At 42.8% G+C, this 19,324-nt stretch overlaps 1 protein-coding gene across 5 annotated transcripts in view; it reads right to left on the bottom strand.

Annotated features, from left to right (window-relative positions):
• CAMK2A (calcium/calmodulin dependent protein kinase II alpha) overlaps window positions 1-19,324 on the bottom strand; it is a 173,995-nt gene that overhangs the window by 18,467 nt on the left and 136,204 nt on the right. For 3 of the 5 annotated variants that reach the window (XM_089528650.1, XM_089528641.1, XM_089528622.1), the window contains exons 14-15: window positions 8,208-8,240; window positions 7,043-7,091 (exon numbers count right to left, since the gene is read on the bottom strand). In XM_089528650.1, coding sequence (XP_089384776.1) covers window positions 7,043-7,091; window positions 8,208-8,240 — 82 coding nt within the window. The remainder of the gene's footprint in view (window positions 1-7,042; window positions 7,092-8,207; window positions 8,241-19,324) is intronic. The other 2 variants (XM_089528658.1, XM_089528633.1) reach the window with 1 other exon arrangement.

Below are 19,324 nucleotides of genomic sequence, written 5' to 3'. Positions count from 1 at the left end.
CATTCTCCTTTGCACACGCATGCCATTCTGTAGTGGAGCACACTGTAATGTGGTGGCAAATATATGGTTTAAAAGTTCAGAATCAATAATCCTCTAGTCATGTAAGTAAATGTTTCTCCTTGTGGTCTCCTAGTTTGAGAGGTTACTTTCTACACCAGCAGTGTCATCCACACTGGAAGCATGGCTCCATCCTCACAAATGAAGAGATGTGCATCAGCAATGCTTCTCTGCATTACCAAGGCAAAATATATATGAAGGAAAGAGCTCACTCTCCTAGCAGCAATTCTGTAGAACGATTTCCACTACCTGTTCGTGGCAACCTATGCTGGAGCAAGAGAGTTTCCACAGCTTAACTGTATTTTTTTTTCTGGAAAGCTGTTATGCTCCTAGTTCATATCTGAACTGGACTAAAGGGGTGAGGTTTGAGCCATACATAGGCAAGGAATGTGTAAAGCAAAGAAGATAATTAACATAGGGAATCCCTTCATGAAGATAAGAATGAGGAAAGATGTGGCCAAGGTGGCTTTTCCCTGGCGCAAAAAAGAGCGGCTTTTTGCTTCTCCTTTTTGCTCTGGGAAAAGGCTAGTTTGGGGGTGTGGTGTACAGTTGCTGTGGCCCCAACATGGCGAGCAAAGGGGTGGTGGCAAGGCTCTCCTTACCTGCCATTTGTTTCACCCCTCCTACAAAATGTTATAATGCCATGGCTATAATAATAAAGGATTCAACTATACCAAAATAGACATGCCCATTAAATATCTGAAGGCTGAGTCTTGGGTTTGGGTGCCAGAGTGCTCTTTCTGGAACCATTGTCAGATTACTTCATGCAAAAATATTTTTATGTAAACAAGTTAAAAACAAACACACAATATTAGGACTCAGTAACCTATACTTAAATGTAACATGTTAACCCAAATGTTTCAGAACAATGACTGTCATCCAAAAATTTCTGGTCAGTTTATTTAGATAGCTGTTATTATTACTGTTAAGCAACTCTGCATACCCTGGGCTGTATTTTCATATCTCATATCTGGAGATGGGCTATTTTTGAGAAATCAATGACTTTTTGGGAACATTAGATTAGATTTTGAGGGAAAAAAGGAATGTTTCACCGAGGCACAGGAATATCCAGGTAAACAGAATTATCAAGTCTAAAATGCTTCTTCCTTCCATTTAGTAATCTATATTTTCTCTCAAAACTTGTGGCAAAGGATCTCTTCACTCAAAGCAGTAAGCCAATCTTTCTCTGCCTAACCCCTGTTGTGTCCTCAGCCAAACTACCCCCTCCACCCATACCAGGGATATACAAACACAGTTTTTGTCACACTAATGTTAAAGCCATCGACTGGTCCAGAATCTCATTGTCAATTCCTGGGACAAGTCACTCAGCCTTTGTCACCTGGCCAGAAAGCACATCATTTGAAGCTTTATTTATAAAATATAAATATGGTTTCAAAACCTAACCTCTGTCATATACACCTGCACTCTGTGTACAGTCTGTGTCACCTTCTGTGTCCCAATCTGAGTCACTCCAGCTTTCCAGAGTCTTCTCATCCGAGAGTTAATCACATTGCAAACCCCTAAAAACTTTGCTATCCCCTTTCCATATTTCCATTTGGGTTAGCTCTGCATGCTGTGCCATTTGAGTTGCTATCTTGTGTGTGTGTGTGTAATTGCACTCTGGATTTTTCTAAATAAAATCTTCTTAATTCACTCAAAACCTGGAGTCCTTCTCAATTAATACTGGTAATACATGGGTGCAAACGGTCCAAAGGTTACCAAAGCCTCTTACTAAAGCTAATTTTCTCAACATTTGAATTAATGCTAACAGTTAGTGGGGGTCCCCAGTCCCACCATCTGTTCTTTTGGGTAACGTAACTGAAGACTACAATGTAGCTAATAAATAGTGGGTATGAGGTGTTAACTGAAACTTTGTGTCACATTATTTGAGTTGCAATAAAATATGAACATCCTCTTTGTGCCTTTTCCTCCTCAGTCAAAGGAAAGGGAATGTGAAGTCAGGTTCTTCATGCTATTTTCATCTGCCTTTAAAAAAACAAGCCTTTTAAGCCTTGAACAATGAAAGCAAATTTTAAAGCAACAACAGAACAGCCCTGTTTCCCTCATTTGTCAAACAGGGACCTAAGCAGCACAAAATCCCTCCAGGCCATCTGCCTTGGTCCAGGCCTTGGAGGTAGAGAGGAACTGCTGGACCTCTTACCCTTTCCCGCCACCACTCGCTTCTCCTTCTGTGTCATGTCTTTTTAGATTGTAAGCCCGAGGGCAGGGAACCGTCTAACTAAAAAGATTGTATGTACAGCGCTGTATAAATTTACAGCGCTTCATAAATAAAGGTTAATAATAATAATAATAATAATAATAATAATAATAATAATAATATAAAATTTAAGAAGACCCTGTTTTGTCCTATGTTCTCATCTGTTTGTTTGTTTTTTCTGGATCAACAGGGTATATCTTCCAGCATTCCAGTAACAGATACAGTGTGTTCGCTTTTCCAAAATATTGTGCAATATTGCATAGAAAGATTTTAAAAAGTGAATATAGAGCTAATTATTTCACTACAGAGATAAAACAGTTAATAATAAAATGTGTGGACTTTCCTCAAATAGAGTGTCTGTCATTTTAACTATTAATTTTCACAAAACAAATGCACACATGCTCCGTACTTCTGCCTTTCCTTCATGAGTTATTCCCAGAGAGGCAAATTTTCAATTAATTTTAATGACAGGCCAAAGTCCATCTCCACAGCAGATGTTCTTATTTTCATTTGGGAAGACTTTACAAATTAACACTGAGAAAATATTTCCCAAGCTGTTACTGTACTGGAATACTGGTCCTGTCAAGTACCAGGAAGCAGACAGGACTTCATTGGGATTTTCCCAAAGGGTGACTTAAAGTGTTGACAGAGAAACAAGATCCAACACCCCCCACCCCCATGATGCAGAATATGGGAAGAAAGGAAGGAAATTGTCACTGTTTTTTTGTGGGTTTTTCGGGCTATGTGGCCATGTTCTAGAAGATTTTCTTCCTGACATTTCACCAGCATCTGATGCCAGCCACAGATGCTGGCGAAACGTCAGGAAGAAAATCTTCTAGAACATGGCCACATAGCCCGAAAAACCCACAAAAAAACATGGATGCTAGCTTTGAAAGCCTTCGACTTCAAAATTGTCACTGTTTCCTGAGGAGGTAGTTTGTTGTTGCCGTTATCCACTCTTGGTGGTGACCATGTAGATGAGACATCTCCAAGATTCCCTGTTCTCCACTGCTCAGCTCAGTTCCTGCAAATTCATACCCGTGATCTCTTTTATAGAGTCCATGCAGCATGCAGCCTTCCTCTCTTTCTGCTTCCTTCCACCTTTCCTAGCATTATTGTTTTCTCCAATGAGTCTGCCTTCTCACATTGTGGCCAAATTATGAAAGCCCTAGTCTAGTCTAAAGGTAGTACAAGTGATATATTCAAAATCAGCAAAGAAAAGGCATCAACGGACATCTGGGGGAATGCTAGATCCAGAATTTTTTAGTGCAAACTAAAGCTCAGCAGTGCAGAAACGAGAAAGAGAGAGAGAGAGAGAGAGACAGAGAGACAGACAGACAGACAGACAGACAGAAAGAAGAAATTAGGATACTTCAAGATGAAGGGGGAATATGGGAGGGGAATAAGTGCATAAAGCAGCCTTCTTCAGCTTGGTACTTTCCAGATGTAGTGGATGACATACAGTACAACTTTATGGCCCTCAGCAAGTAAGGCCACCTTTTGCCACTGGTATTCAAATTTATATCTTATCTAAATTTTTCTCTTTCTCTTCATTTCTTTCTTTAATGGTAGTGTTGTGTGATCGCTTTCTCCACCTCACTACACTGGGAGCCTCTGTGGATTAGGTTAGGAACATCTCTTCTCAAAATAATATCTTATTCTGTCTGATCCTACAATGAGGTCACTTTCAGTCCTCCAAAACTGATCTCTCCATGTCTGTCTGTCTTGGGCCCGTTACAGACGGGCATAAAGTATGGACTGGGTCCGTATTAGGGTTAGAAAGGGGCATCCCTTAACAGACGCACTGCGTCTGCACGTCGTGCGGTGCATATGATGCTGCGAGTGCGCCATTGGTGCCTCGCGGCATCATATCCGCGCTGCTAAGAGAAGCGCCATTTTGGTGCTTCTTATTTGCAGCGCGGAGGAGCCTCGCAGTTTGGACGCTGGGGCTCCTCCGCGCTGCAAATGGCGGTGGCAGACTGCCCCTTCTGGGCGGTCTGTAATGCACCTTGTTCTCATCCTCAGCCAGTTTTCCATCTGTCCTCCCTCTCCAGAACAAAACTTTCACACTTGCTTCAGAGGAAAGCAAGAGCTCCTACTGCTCAAGTTCAAAGACAACTCAAAATGGTGGTTGGAAAAGTACAAATAAGAATTCACAGAGGGACCCAATTATTCTTTCCCAAACCCTTTAGCAGTTTACTCTCTGTGACCTTTCAGTCTGATGAAGTTCAAGCATTCGATTTATACTTATAGCTATGGCATATTCTCCCCCTTCATGTGTAATATGTACAGCCAGGAATATACAGTAATACAAATGATCTCAAAATAAACTTGGAAGATCCAAAGTAATGGTCTTCGAGAACAGATTTTCTAAATTTCAGTGGACAATTGATGGAAATACACAACTTAATACAGAACATAAAAAAGCTTTACGTACCTGGGGCTGATGTTCCATCATTCCTTGACATGGAAACCTCATATTGAGGCTATTTCTAAGAAAGTGCAAATAAGCTCATCCACAATAACTCCTTTTCTCCTCAATGGGTGGCCCTATATATTCCATCAGCAATTAAAGTGTTTAATGCCAAAACTGTGGAACAATTATTATATGCTTTCAGTATTTAGTTAGGGGGGTTATCTCCTGAATTGGATAAACAATAGCCAAAGTTCCTGAGGTCATTGTTTCAATTTCCCAATTGTGTTCCTAATTGTATATTATTGCTGTCCCTTATCTAGTAGAGCTTGGTGGCTTGCACTTAAGTTATGGATGAAGGTTATAGTATTTGGTGAGGTCTTAGGACTCCTTGAACATCTGGCACAAGATTATTATGTTAGCTTCTGGTCCAAGTGCACAGCAAAGAAAGCTGCATCTATTGGCCGCTTCTCATCTCTTCTCTCTAAACCGGGCTCAGATATTACTCCTAAGACTATTGAATTAAGTCTACTGGAGATAGCTTTCTGTGAACTGCATGCACTTTCTTATGTCTTTTGCTCCCGTAGTATAATGCGCATGCATTGCAATGGCCCTTTCCATATTGTCAATTATTTGGTGAGCCTATCTCTAAGCAAGTATCACCGTTTTTTATCTAAGGCAAGATGCAATGTATATTCAGTAGAACTACATCATGATAGATTTGCCAGTGTTCCTTGTGCCAAAAGAAGATGCCCATTTAATAACATGGAAGTAGAGTCTTTGACACATATTTTATTGCATTGTAGTCTTTAGAATCAGATCCAGCAAGCCAAAATCTATGCAATATTAAGTAAGATGAATGGAAGATCACACCTTTTTTACGTAAAAGTCTTGCTGGAAGATAAATGCCCAAATGTCACTCTTGTAGTTGCCAGGCAGCTAGGATCAGAACCCATTATGTATGAAGGGACAGTTAGAGTTAGAATTAAAGTTTGATTTAGAGATAATTAGAGTTATATTTAGCAACTTCCTCTCCTTTTGTTTTACTGACGGGAATTTTATTGTGGGGAATTTTGAGAACTTGTATGTTTTGACTGAACTTGTATATCTTGACTGAATACCTAAATTTTGGGTCTATGGACTGCAATAAATTATGACTGACTGATTGACAGAATATACTGGATACATGGAGCACATGGTTCATCTATCCCACCTTCCCTAGTTGGAGATGTTACTATGGCAACTTAATTACACACAACAGCAAATGTAGGTGTGAATGAAGGTGTTTTTTCTTTTTTTGGGGGGGGGGGAGGGCAGACTTCTTGCCAAATAATTTCAGTCTTATTCTAATTGATGAACTGATGCTGGTATCTGGTTGAAACTACTTGTACTGATTTGTGTTGTTATATTTATTGAATTTTATCTTTGTAAACATTTGTGTTTTTGATTTTGAAACTGCCTAAAGGAGATGGTAAGTAGGTAGGTAGGTAGGTAGGTAGGTAGGTAGGCCGGCAAATGCATACATACATGCATACAATGCCTTGGTTTAGAAATAGTAAGTACTGGGTCTAGCTACAATTCAGAATTCAGAAGCTTATTGCAACCACAAGCACTTCAGGATGTTTAATTCTACATTGGATATAGGCCCATTATAACAATTACAGTACGCCTGTGTCATATGCAGGCATGCCTTATGCAGTTTTCAGCATATGCTAGAAGCCATTTCGGAAGAAGCAGCACCATGCATCGGAAAAAGTAATGGTGCGCGCATACGTGGCATTTCCCTTACATGGTGGTGGTGGTGGTGGTGGTCCAGAACGGATCCCCCGCATAAGGAAAGAGACCACTGTATATTCTGCTAGGTGGATTGGTACAATGTCACTTATTAGATTTCTGTCTTTGAATTTGGAGACGAAGTCACATTGCAGCCAAGATTTGCTTATATATGTGTGTGTGTGTGTGTGTGTGTGTGTGTGTGTATTGCCTTTTAATTTTTTTAAAAAAAGATTCCTATTCCAATTTCATTACAAAAATCTCAGTTCAGTTGGCACTGTCAGTTTAAGATCTTACAGCGATTAGTAGCATGATTTTTATTGACCATTTCTGGTGAGCTGGTTATAAAGCATTGTGGAAGTCTTCTATCAGTTAAAAGTGGCCAAATTTTTATACTTCACATATTATTTTTTTTATTTGAGTAGCTGATTGTACAGAGTATTTAAAAATTGTATAGGGCTTCCTAGTCTTCATTACCTAGTGTCAAAATGTGCACACATGCTTATTAAAGTTCATTGATTAAAATGAGTGATGCCTCAGACATAATTCTGTACCTGTTTAACTACAATTTTATACTTTACCTTTGGTGTCTTCATCTTCAATGGTAGTGTTTGTACTCTCTGAAGATTCCTGGGCAAAAAAACGGAGAGGAAAGAAGCAAAATAAGCCTCACCTGAATTTCCTCCCCAGAAAGATCCTGACCATTTGATAACCTATCACTTAGGTTCTAACCCGAAAGCACCAAACACTGCAAAGGGACAAAGAAAACAGGTAAGAATTGGATAAATGCACTAGTCAATAACCACGGCTCTTGTTTTAATGCTTGCCTTCACTTAAATCTTACAACCATGATGATTGAGCAGAAGGCCTGACTGTAAAAATTATTGTACAGATGGATTCTTTCTTAAAATAATCTACCATACTGGTATACACAGAGAGAACTAGCAGGAATGAGGATATTGACGTTTCCTACCACTACAACTAGAAGGGGCAAGAGGGGCTGTGTAGGAGTGAAAGACACCATGTTGACTGTACAATCAGGAGGGGAACGCACAAATTAACAAAGAGAGGGAGCTAGGATGATAGTGAGGGAGATTGTGCAGGAGTGAAAGAGACCACATTGACCGCATAATAAAGAAAGAAATGTACAGTAAAACAGAGAGGGCTTCCAAGACCCACATGGACTGTCAAAGGCTGACACACACTCTCTTCCATAAACAGCCAACTGGTACACAAATTGACACAGAGAAAGGGAGCCATTTACTCTCCTCGTTTCTCCTCAAGACAATTCTGGTAGCTGGACTAGACCCACTACTAGTTCATCCCACCAGAGGCTTATTTACATGTTACACACAATCTCAAACGGCAGGTTGACAAAGGCTGCACGAGCTGTCTGCTCTCCTGTGACTGTTCAGTTCCAGCAGAGCCATATAAGACGTCCTTTTCCTTCATGGCTCCTTGGACTGAGGCAGCTTGAAGACCTGCTAAAGGAGAAGTTCCATTGAGAACCTTTGACTAGAAATTGGAATTAGGTTCTCAGCGCTCTTGGGCTTCAACTATCCTTCTGTACCAGCCATTCCTGTTAATAGGGTTTGCAGGAGTCGTACTATTCTGAAGAGTGAGAAAGAAGAGGTTAACTTCAGCCTCTCTTCCTATAACTCAAAAGTTCTTCCCAAGAACAAGAAGGGCTGGGACATGCTGAGAGGCCCAACATTATCAGCATTGAGGAAGACAAATGACACTCACCATTAACTGAACGCTGGAACTGGACTTTCTTTTCTGGAAAAACAAGGAGAAGAGATGGGACAAGAAGACACAGAGTGAGAAAGAAGGAAGAGAGGAAAGGATGTAGTGGGCCCTGGGGCTCTCTTTGTAGCCTATCCAGAAAGTTGACAAATTTGTGGACAAACCAGATGCTTAATGCCTAGAGTTCAATGTCTTTGGCAAAGGCAAAACAACCACACTGCCAACCATGCTATTCTACCTCTCCTGAACAATTAGCAATCCAATCAGCCTTGTCCACTTTTCACTCTTCTAAATTTCAACCTAATACTTTCTGCATCCTGGAAATCCTGATATCCTAGCACAGCTCAGAGTTCAGCTTTGGCATCACCTTCCTAATCCTCCTACTTTTAAGCCAAGCCAAGCCAAGCCAAGCCAAGATTTCTAAGCAGTTCAGTCATGTTTTTCAATCTAAATAAATATTCACAGTATCAACGTGAAATCCCCAAACTAATTTCACTTGTGGACAAAACAAGGTCTGAATACAGCTTACCATAAATGAAACACTATTTTTCATCCTTGTCAATGTGACTGCTCATCATTCTTCTTGTGCAGCAGACTAAAACAGCTCATTTAAAGTCAGAGAACAATAAGACTAGAAGGAATCCAAAAGATTCCAGCTCCATGAAAAAGGATCATTTATACCTAAAGCATCTATTGATAAACTCTAAGGAAGGAGACTTCAAAACCTCCATGGGCAGCTGAAATAGTGCTGAACACTTCTTATTCTTTCCCAGTCTACATATTCATTCTTGTAGCAAATGAAATCCATGGCTTTTCCTCCTATACTCAGTGAATTTGCCTTTCTATGATTATGTCTACACAATACTTTGGTAAGCTCATCAGTGATGATTTCAGGTTCTGTGAAGTACACATGATCTTTCATATGCACACATGCAAGTATCCTACATCTCCACTGTTTACTAAAGTGGTGGGCACTTTGCAGGGGTCTAGGGAGCGCCACCACCCTCCTAGAACTGGGATGGTTGCAACTGGATCACCTCAGAAAGTGCAACTGGCATATTGGGTGCAATTGTTTTTCAGGAGGTGGGCAGGGCCTACAACAGAGCCCTGGGATTACAAGCACCCCGTAGGTTGTATTTTGCTCAGTCATTCTTTGTCAGATGAAATCAATGGATATTTGATGTGGACCAAACCAGATTGCACCAGGTAAGAAAAGGAAATACAGTATTTGGGTTGTAGGAAATTCTCTCAAATAGAAAAGTCGTTTGGGTGAAACTGAAATATGATAGCAAAACTACTGCCCTTGCTTTCTATCTGAAAAGGAAAAGATTGCCAAGCTTTATCAGAAAATATTAAAATATGAAGGAAGGAGATGCAATCACACTTTGTGCCATGCCACTTAAAAAAAAAGTTTTCTGCAAGTGCAGAAACAGTAAGCCATATGAAAGGCAATGGAAGAGCAAATAGGAACAGTTTTCACCAGGCAAATTATTTTCAAAAGGGCTGAGGTCTAAGTGGATGACTGAAACTACAAAAGGAGCACAGATTACTTTTTTCTCAGAAACAGAAAGCATGATTCATATCATTCCAGAATCATACCAAAGAAGATAAATCAAAACCATTGTGGAAATTTGGGTTTTGTTTTGTTTTGTTTTTGCATTGCAGGCATGGCCTAAGAAACTCATTCTGTGTCTCAAAGTAGTATTGGACATTTTTTGGGGGAGAGGATTCTGTGAATTATCCAAGATTTAAAACTTTGCCCTGTGATATATGATAAATTACTCTCAACAGAGTGCTTTAATTTATTTCAAGAGGGATCTCATGCCAGATCTCTAATTATCACTCAGGCCTGTTACAGACTGCCAAAATAAAGCTGCTTCAGGTCTCTTTGGAGGTATGCTGTTTAAATGATGCATGCATCCTAAGAATCCGGAAGCTGCACCAAAGCTGCATTCCAGTGCTTAGGAATGGAGTGTGGCTTTGGCGCGACCTCCGGACTCTTAGGACCCATGCATCATTTAAATAGCATACCTCCAAAGAGACCTGAAGCAGCTTTATTTTGGCAGTCTGTAACAGGCCTCAGACAATTCTTGAAGTCCACTGTGAAAAGGACAAAGAAGGGTAGAGTGCACAAGCAAAGAAGAAGCAAAAACTGGATTGTGAGGGTAGCTCACAATCCAGTTTTTGCTTCTTCTTTGCTTGTGCACTCTACCCTTCTTTGTCCTTTTCACAGTGATTTGAAGGCCTCCCATTGCCGTTTCTTCATCTCCAGATTTTATAACTGAATTATATGAAAACAACTTCCTTGTTGCTAAAATCCCTGCAGCAATAAATGTTATTCAACAAGAATCTGAAGTCTGGAAAAGGCAGCATCTAAACAAGCTGAAAGCACAACAAACCTTCATCTTAATTTCCCTTCTTATTAATGACAAACAAGTATCATGGAATCAAAAGCTATTTTCCCAGACCTATGGCAGAAAGAACAATTCATGACCATTGGCACTTGGTTAGCCTCACAGACTCATCCACCCTATCTTTACATAATATCCTCATTTAGATAATATTCTCATCTAGCCTTCCAAAACTTCTTTATCAAAGACAACAAAAGGCAGGAAACAGTTCCTCAACTGTAGCTCTTAAGCTATGTGTTATGGAGCCAGCTAGTCTCAGATGAATGGTGAGTCCACTAAGAACCTCATGAAGTGTGAGAATCAAGTGTCTAGGAAACTTTACTGGCTAGTAATTGTAGAACTGATCAGATGCAACACGATGCAACAGAAAAGCAGTGATCTCATTAAAGGGGACATAACATACATTAAAAGGATGCAACACAGGGAAGTGAATTTATCAGTTTAGGACATAACAGGATGTGATATGGGCAGTGGTTGTATTAATTTACAATGTAACAATGAAGTGACACCAAACAGGGTGGTGAAAGTTACTATACACCCACCCACTGTTGAAAAGGAGAGGGGAAAGCTTTTTCTCTTAGTTAAATATGGAAGCATGCTGGTGAAAAGGATTCCCCATTCCTTCTGCTCTCAATGGATAACAAGTTTCCAAACCTATAGAGGTGTCATATAAAAATCTACTCTACCACATAAAAGGATAGCAGGAATGCAAATAACCTGTTTTCCACAATGGGACTGTTAACCATTTCTCATGAACAGGGGGTTGTTTTGTTTCAGTCTGTTACCACCAGATGGTTACATCAGTATGTTTAATCAGAAAGAGACATGAACTAGATAAGCCTCAATATCCATAACATAGTTAAAAAGAGCAGTCATCTCCTCTAATGAAACCAAGCAAAAAATTTAAAAAATAAAATAAAAGGAGGAATCTACAAGTAAGCCATTTCAGCAAGCTGAGCAGCAAATTCCATCTTTGAGGATAGGATGGATGTTGGACCTACTTGGGGGGGGGGGTAGTTCTGGGAGAAAATGGGAGTGAAATGACAATGCCAGGAGAGGCTGTGAACACAAGAAATAGCCAGGCAGGCAAACCTTATTATATACCTTGGCGAGGCAACCCTGTTCTTGCAATTTTCATTAAGGGACAAGCTCATTCTTTGAGGGATTGTGTTCCTTTGCCACACACCCCAAACATACACTATCTCAGTTTGATACCAGGAAAGCATTGCCTCACACCTTACCAGAAGACTCCAACTGGGCTTCCAGAAAAGGAGATTGTTAAATATGTCACTGCAGAGATATTCGACAGCATGTTCAAATTTCACACATGTATTTGGGCCACTGGGAGTAGAAATGCTTCTGGAATAAGAAAACCTCCTTATACTTTAATCCATACCTTAGCCAGCCAGTGGCCCAGGTTTTACAACATGAGAGTTGCAAACCCAAATGACTGATGCAAAAAATGGAAACATAGATGGACACAGCTATGTGTGTTGGGGGGCGGGATCTTGTCCTCCCAGTTTTGTTCTTGAGGTCAAGTCCCTTTCTCCCCTCTTTTTTGATTGGTGATAGAAATTTGCATTTTCTCTTCCTTGTCAGGTTGTTGATAGTTCAAAAGGTTATTTAACATACCAACACAGCAGATAAAACTCCAAGAAAGCATCCAGCAAGGAATAGAGACAGGAATAGCTGGGTAGGTTTCTCACCACTGCTCAGAGATGTAAGTCAGTGGCTTCATTAGCCAACAAACCAAGAGCCATCTTTTCTCTCACTCCCCATCCCATCTCCCTCTCTTCCATATGAAGTGTCTTTCAGTTTGTCTTACCTGTCACAGCCCCTTGCACAGGAAAATAAATGCTACAGAGCTCAATTCAAACAACCAGAGGGCCTGCTGTTACAGCTCTGTTGCAGATCCGAAGCATATCAGAATTAACGGAAGGGATGCTCTGGTTTATTTGTTTGAAAGTGTTCCTACATCTAAACCCTCTTTCACATAGAAAGAAAATCCATCAAGGATTGTGTGTTATAAGTGAATCTAGTAGGAATTCATTCAAAGTTGAATTTTGAAATAACTGGTACCTCGGGATACGAAATACCCAGGTTACGAAATTTTCGGGATACGAAAAACGTGGATTGGAAAAAACTGTTTCGGGTTACGAATTATTTTTCGGGTTACGAAATTCGTTTTGGCGCGAAATTCAAATGATGCAAAGTGCAACGTACAGATTTTCCAGGGATTTCCAGGGCTAACGGAAACCTAAGGGGGCTGGGTTAGGGGTTAGCTTTGGCGCGAATTTTGAATTTCGTTAGCAGCAGTGATTGGCTTGAGAAATCAAGCTGATCAACTGTATTGGCTAACGAAATTGGGGGGGTGGCCTGGCTTGAGGTACAAAAGCCGGCTTCCATTGATCTGCTCCTTTGTCTGGCCCTGTGGACTGTGTGAGGAAGAGTTGATATTTTGAGCTCTGACTCTTGGGTTCACTTGCGGTTCGGACTTTGCCTGGCTTTGGACTTTTGCTGCCTTTGCCAGGTGTATCTTCGGATCAAGACCGGCCATCAGGAATTTCTCTACAGGTAGGTTGATGGATTTTTACCTTCTTCTTGTGGGGTGGGCTGGGGTGAGACAGTGTGACCATGCTTTTGCTGTGGGGTGCTGGGTTTTTTTTTTTTTTGTGTGTGTTTTCAAAGTGTGGATTGTGGGTTTTGCTACTGGCATGTTCAGATTTGTGGATTATGGGCTTGAGGTGCTGGGTTGCTTTTTTTGGGTTTTTTTTGCTGTTTGGGTGGCATGCTCTGATTTGTGGATTATGGGCTTCACATGCTGGCTTGCCTTTTTTTTGGCTTTTTTCCTTTTAGGGTGGCATGCTCTGATTTGTGGATTATGGGCTTCACATGCTGGCTTGCCTTTTTTTTGGCTTTTTTCCTTTTAGGGTGGCATGTTCAGATGTGTGGATTATGGGCTTCACATGCTGGCTTGCCTTTTTTTTTGGCTTTTTTCCTTTTAGGGTGGCATGCTCTGATTTGTGGATTATGGGCTTCACATGCTGGCTTGCCTTTTTTTTGGCTTTTTTCCTTTTAGGGTGGCATGCTCTGATTTGTGGATTATGGGCTTCACATGCTGGCTTGCCTTTTTTTTGGCTTTTTTCCTTTTAGGGTGGCATGCTCTGATGTGTGGATTATGGGCTTCACATGCTGGCTTGCCTTTTTTTTGGCTTTTTTCCTTTTAGGGTGGCATGTTCAGATGTGTGGATTATGGGCTTCACATGCTGGCTTGCCTTTTTTTTGGCTTTTTTCCTTTTAGGGTGGCATGCTCTGATGTGTGGATTATGGGCTTCACATGCTGGCTTGCCTTTTTTTTGGCTTTTTTCCTTTTAGGGTGGCATGCTCTGATGTGTGGATTATGGGCTTCACATGCTGGCTTGCCTTTTTTTTGGCTTTTTTCCTTTTAGGGTGGCATGTTCAGATGTGTGGATTATGGGCTTCACATGCTGGCTTGCCTTTTTTTTGGCTTTTTTCCTTTTAGGGTGGCATGCTCTGATGTGTGGATTATGGGCTTCACATGCTGGCTTGCCTTTTTTTTGGCTTTTTTCCTTTTAGGGTGGCATGCTCTGATGTGTGGATTATGGGCTTCACATGCTGGCTTGCCTTTTTTTTGGCTTTTTTCCTTTTAGGGTGGCATGCTCTGATGTGTGGATTATGGGCTTCACATGCTGGCTTGCCTTTTTTTTGGCTTTTTTCCTTTTAGGGTGGCATGTTCAGATGTGTGGATTATGGGCTTCACATGCTGGCTTGCCTTTTTTTTGGCTTTTTTCCTTTTAGGGTGGCATGCTCTGATTTGTGGATTATGGGCTTCACATGCTGGCTTGCCTTTTTTTTGGCTTTTTTCCTTTTAGGGTGGCATGCTCTGATTTGTGGATTATGGGCTTCACATGCTGGCTTGCCTTTTTTTGGCTTTTTTCCTTTTAGGGTGGCATGCTCTGATGTGTGGATTATGGGCTTCACATGCTGGCTTGCCTTTTTTTTGGCTTTTTTCCTTTTAGGGTGGCATGCTCTGATGTGTGGATTATGGGCTTCACATGCTGGCTTGCCTTTTTTTGGCTTTTTTCCTTTTAGGGTGGCATGTTCAGATGTGTGGATTATGGGCTTCACATGCTGGCTTGCCTTTTTTTTGGCTTTTTTCCTTTTAGGGTGGCATGCTCTGATGTGTGGATTATGGGCTTCACATGCTGGCTTGCCTTTTTTTTGGCTTTTTTCCTTTTAGGGTGGCATGCTCTGATTTGTGGATTATGGGCTTCACATGCTGGCTTGCCTTTTTTTTGGCTTTTTTCCTTTTAGGGTGGCATGCTCTGATGTGTGGATTATGGGCTTCACATGCTGGCTTGCCTTTTTTTTGGCTTTTTTCCTTTTAGGGTGGCATGTTCAGATGTGTGGATTATGGGCTTCACATGCTGGCTTGCCTTTTTTTTGGCTTTTTTCCTTTTAGGGTGGCATGCTCTGATGTGTGGATTATGGGCTTCACATGCTGGCTTGCCTTTTTTTTGGCTTTTTTCCTTTTAGGGTGGCATGCTCTGATGTGTGGATTATGGGCTTCACATGCTGGCTTGCCTTTTTTTTGGCTTTTTTCCTTTTAGGGTGGCATGTTCAGATGTGTGGATTATGGGCTTCACATGCTGGCTTGCCTTTTTTTTGGCTTTTTTCCTTTTAGGGTGGCATGCTCTGATGTGTGGATTATGGGCTTCACATGCTGGCTTGCCTTTTTTTTGGCTTTTTTCCTTTTAGGGTGGCATGCTCTGATTTGTGGATTATGGGCTTCACATGCTGGCTTGCCTTTTTTTTGGCTTTTTTCCTTTTAGGGTGGCATGCTCTGATGTGTGGATTATGGGCTTCACATGCTGGCTTGCCTTTTTTTTGGCTTTTTTCCTTTTAGGGTGGCATGTTCAGATGTGTGGATTATGGGCTTCACATGCTGGCTTGCCTTTTTTTTGGCTTTTTTCCTTTTAGGGTGGCATGCTCTGATTTGTGGATTATGGGCTTCACATGCTGGCTTGCCTTTTTTTTGGCTTTTTTCCTTTTAGGGTGGCATGCTCTGATTTGTGGATTATGGGCTTCACATGCTGGCTTGCCTTTTTTTGGCTTTTTTCCTTTTAGGGTGGCATGCTCTGATGTGTGGATTATGGGCTTCACATGCTGGCTTGCCTTTTTTTTGGCTTTTTTCCTTTTAGGGTGGCATGCTCTGATGTGTGGATTATGGGCTTCACATGCTGGCTTGCCTTTTTTTTGGCTTTTTTCCTTTTAGGGTGGCATGTTCAGATGTGTGGATTATGGGCTTCACATGCTGGCTTGCCTTTTTTTTGGCTTTTTTCCTTTTAGGGTGGCATGCTCTGATGTGTGGATTATGGGCTTCACATGCTGGCTTGCCTTTTTTTTTGGCTTTTTTCCTTTTAGGGTGGCATGCTCTGATTTGTGGATTATGGGCTTCACATGCTGGCTTGCCTTTTTTTTGGCTTTTTTCCTTTTAGGGTGGCATGCTCTGATGTGTGGATTATGGGCTTCACATGCTGGCTTGCCTTTTTTTTTGGCTTTTTTCCTTTTAGGGTGGCATGTTCAGATGTGTGGATTATGGGCTTCACATGCTGGCTTGCCTTTTTTTTGGCTTTTTTCCTTTTAGGGTGGCATGCTCTGATTTGTGGATTATGGGCTTCACATGCTGGCTTGCCTTTTTTTTGGCTTTTTTCCTTTTAGGGTGGCATGCTCTGATTTGTGGATTATGGGCTTCACATGCTGGCTTGCCTTTTTTTTGGCTTTTTTCCTTTTAGGGTGGCATGCTCTGATGTGTGGATTATGGGCTTCACATGCTGGCTTGCCTTTTTTTTGGCTTTTTTCCTTTTAGGGTGGCATGTTCAGATGTGTGGATTATGGGCTTCACATGCTGGCTTGCCTTTTTTTGGCTTTTTTCCTTTTAGGGTGGCATGCTCTGATTTGTGGATTATGGGCTTCACATGCTGGCTTGCCTTTTTCTGTTTTCAAAGTGTGGAGTGTGGGTTTTGAAACTTTGGCCATGGTCCCATGTGGGCCAGAGAGTCCCACCATAGGGTGGCATTTTCAGATTTTGGGTTTCTGGCCTATGGGCTTGTGTTCTTGTCTGCTTTGGCCATGGCTGTGATGATTTGAGAGTGTGGGGTGGGACTTTTGCAAGTTTGGGCCAGAGAGTGTGACCATGGGGGTGGGGGTGGTTTCCAATTGTGGCTTTTGCTCAGTGCCTGTGCCTTTTGTCCTTTTTAGGCTTGAGCTATGGCTCCCAAGCCAAGCGGTGAGAAAAAGAAGAGGGCTCCCTTGTCCTTGGAGGACAAGAAGGACATCATCGCCAAGCACGAGAGGGGCGTGCGCTTGGTGGACATTGCCAAGGAGTATGGACGAAACCCTTCGACAATTGGCACTGTCCTCAAGCAGAAGGAGGCCATCAGAGCTGTTGTGGCTCCAGCGAAAGGCGTGACGACGATCGCCAAGCAGAGGACACCGAAGCACGAGGAGATGGAGCGCCTGCTTCTCCTCTGGATCAAGGAAAAGGAGCGAGTCGGGGACACTGTGACCACCTCGGTCATCTGCGAGAAGGCCATCACCATTTTCGAAGACCTGGCCAGCAGGGAGGCAGGCGAAGGAACTTCTTCGCAGGAGGAGCCAGCCACCCCGGACTTCAAAGCATCACGTGGCTGGTTCGAGAAGTTCAAGAAGAGGACCGGGATCCACTCTGTCGTCCGTCACGGCGAGGCGTCCAGCGCAGACCACCAGGCCGCCGAAGCATTCGTCGTCGCGTTCAAGGCCATGGTGGAGGAGGAAGGCTACGTCCCACAGCAAGTCTTCAACTGCGACGAGACGGGCCTCTTCTGGAAGAAGATGCCTCGCCGCACCTACATCACCCAGGAGGAGAGGAGACAGCCAGGCCACAAGCCTATGAAGGACCACTTCACACTTGCGTTGTGTGCCAATGCCAGCGGGGACTGTAAGGTCAAGCCCCTGTTGGTGTACCACTCCGAAAATCCAAGGGCTTTCAAGGCACACAACATCCAGAAGGACAGGTTGCCAGTGATGTGGCGCTCCAATGGCCGCGCATGGGTCACACGCCTCCTTTTCGTCGAGTGGATCAACAGTGTCTTCGCCCCGACAGTGAAGCGGTACCTGGAGGAAGAAGATTTGCCCTTGAAGTGCCTCCTCCTCTTGGACAATGCTCCTGCGCACCCGCATGGCCTGGAGAAGGACATCCTCGCGGAGTTCTCCTTCATCAAGGTCCAGTTTCTGCCACCCAACACGACCTCCCTCTTGCAACCCATGGACCAGCAGGTGATCGCCAACTTCAAGAAGATCTACACCAAGCACATGTTCAAGCGTTGCTTCGATGTGACAGAGAGCACACAGCTGACCCTTCGAGAGTTCTGGAAGCAGCATTTTGATATCGTGGTGTGCTTGAAGATGGTGGACTTGGCCTGGCAGGAGATCACCAGGCGCAACCTGATTGCTGCGTGGAGGAAGCTGTGGCCTGATGCTTCTTCCTTGGAAGGGTCACAGTCCGAGGGTGCTGAGCCAGGTGAAGAGGAAGAGCTGCACGAGATCGTCTCCATCGCAAGGTCCCTGGGACTCGACGTGGACAACGAGGACGTGGAGGAACTCATCGAGGAGCACAACGAGGACCTGACAACAGAGGACCTGAAGGCCTTGGCGGCGATGCAACACTCGGCCGTGGATGAAGACGTGCTCCATTTCGACAGGGGCCAGGAGGAGGAGGCTGCGGGGGCATCTTTGCCAACGGCAGAAATTAAAGACATTTTGCGGCAATTCCACAATGTGTCTTCATATGTGGAGAAGCACCACCCTGAGAAGGTGCTCACCAGCCATGCCATTGCCCATTTTGATAATGTCTGCCTTAGCCATTTTAAGAACCTGCTTAAGGGCCGGCAAAAGCAGACATCCTTGGACCAGTTCTTCACTAGAGAGGGAGAACCGTCATCCAAGAAGGCAAAAGGTGACCCTTAAAAAAAAGGTGACCCTTAAAAAAAACACCAAATTCTTTTTAAAAAAATGGTTAACTTTGTTAAATTGGTGGCATTGGCTAAATTGGCTGAATTGGTTAAATTGCTTGAATTGGCTAAATTGGCTGAATTGGTTAAATTGCTTGAATTGGCTAAATTGGCTGAATTGGTTAAATTGCTTGAATTGGCTGAAGTGGTTAAATTGCTTGAATTGGTTTAAATTTGGCTTTTTGGGCTGCCCCTCTCCTCCTCCTCCTCCTCCTGCCTCACTCCGAGATGCCAGGACCAGATGCCAAGACCAGCAAAGATAAGAAAAACACTTTTGTACTGTATGGTCATGGGTGTGATGATTTGAGAGTGTGGGATGTGAGGTTTGCATGTTTGGCCTTGATTTGATGTGGGCCAGAGAGTGTGACTTTGGGGTGGCATGTTCAGATTTGGGGTTTCTGGCCTTTGGGTTTGGGTTCTGGGGTGGTATGGTCATGGGTGTGATGATTTGAGAGTGTGGGATGTGAGGTTTGCATGTTTGGCCTTGATTTGATGTGGGCCAGAGAGTGTGACTTTGGGGTGGCATGTTCAGATTTGGGGTTTCTGGCCTTTGGGTTTGGGTTCTGGGGTGGTATGGTCATGGGTGTGATGATTTGAGAGTGTGGGATGTGAGGTTTGCATGTTTGGCCTTGAT

The sequence above is a fragment of the Sceloporus occidentalis genome, unplaced genomic scaffold, assembly GCF_023333645.1.
Source record: "Sceloporus occidentalis isolate IW3139 unplaced genomic scaffold, rSceOcc1.0.p SCAF_1, whole genome shotgun sequence".
NCBI classification, from domain to species: domain Eukaryota; kingdom Metazoa; phylum Chordata; class Lepidosauria; order Squamata; family Phrynosomatidae; genus Sceloporus; species Sceloporus occidentalis.
Note: the sequence above shows the minus strand (reverse complement) of the source record. Positions and strands in the feature narration are given on the sequence as shown.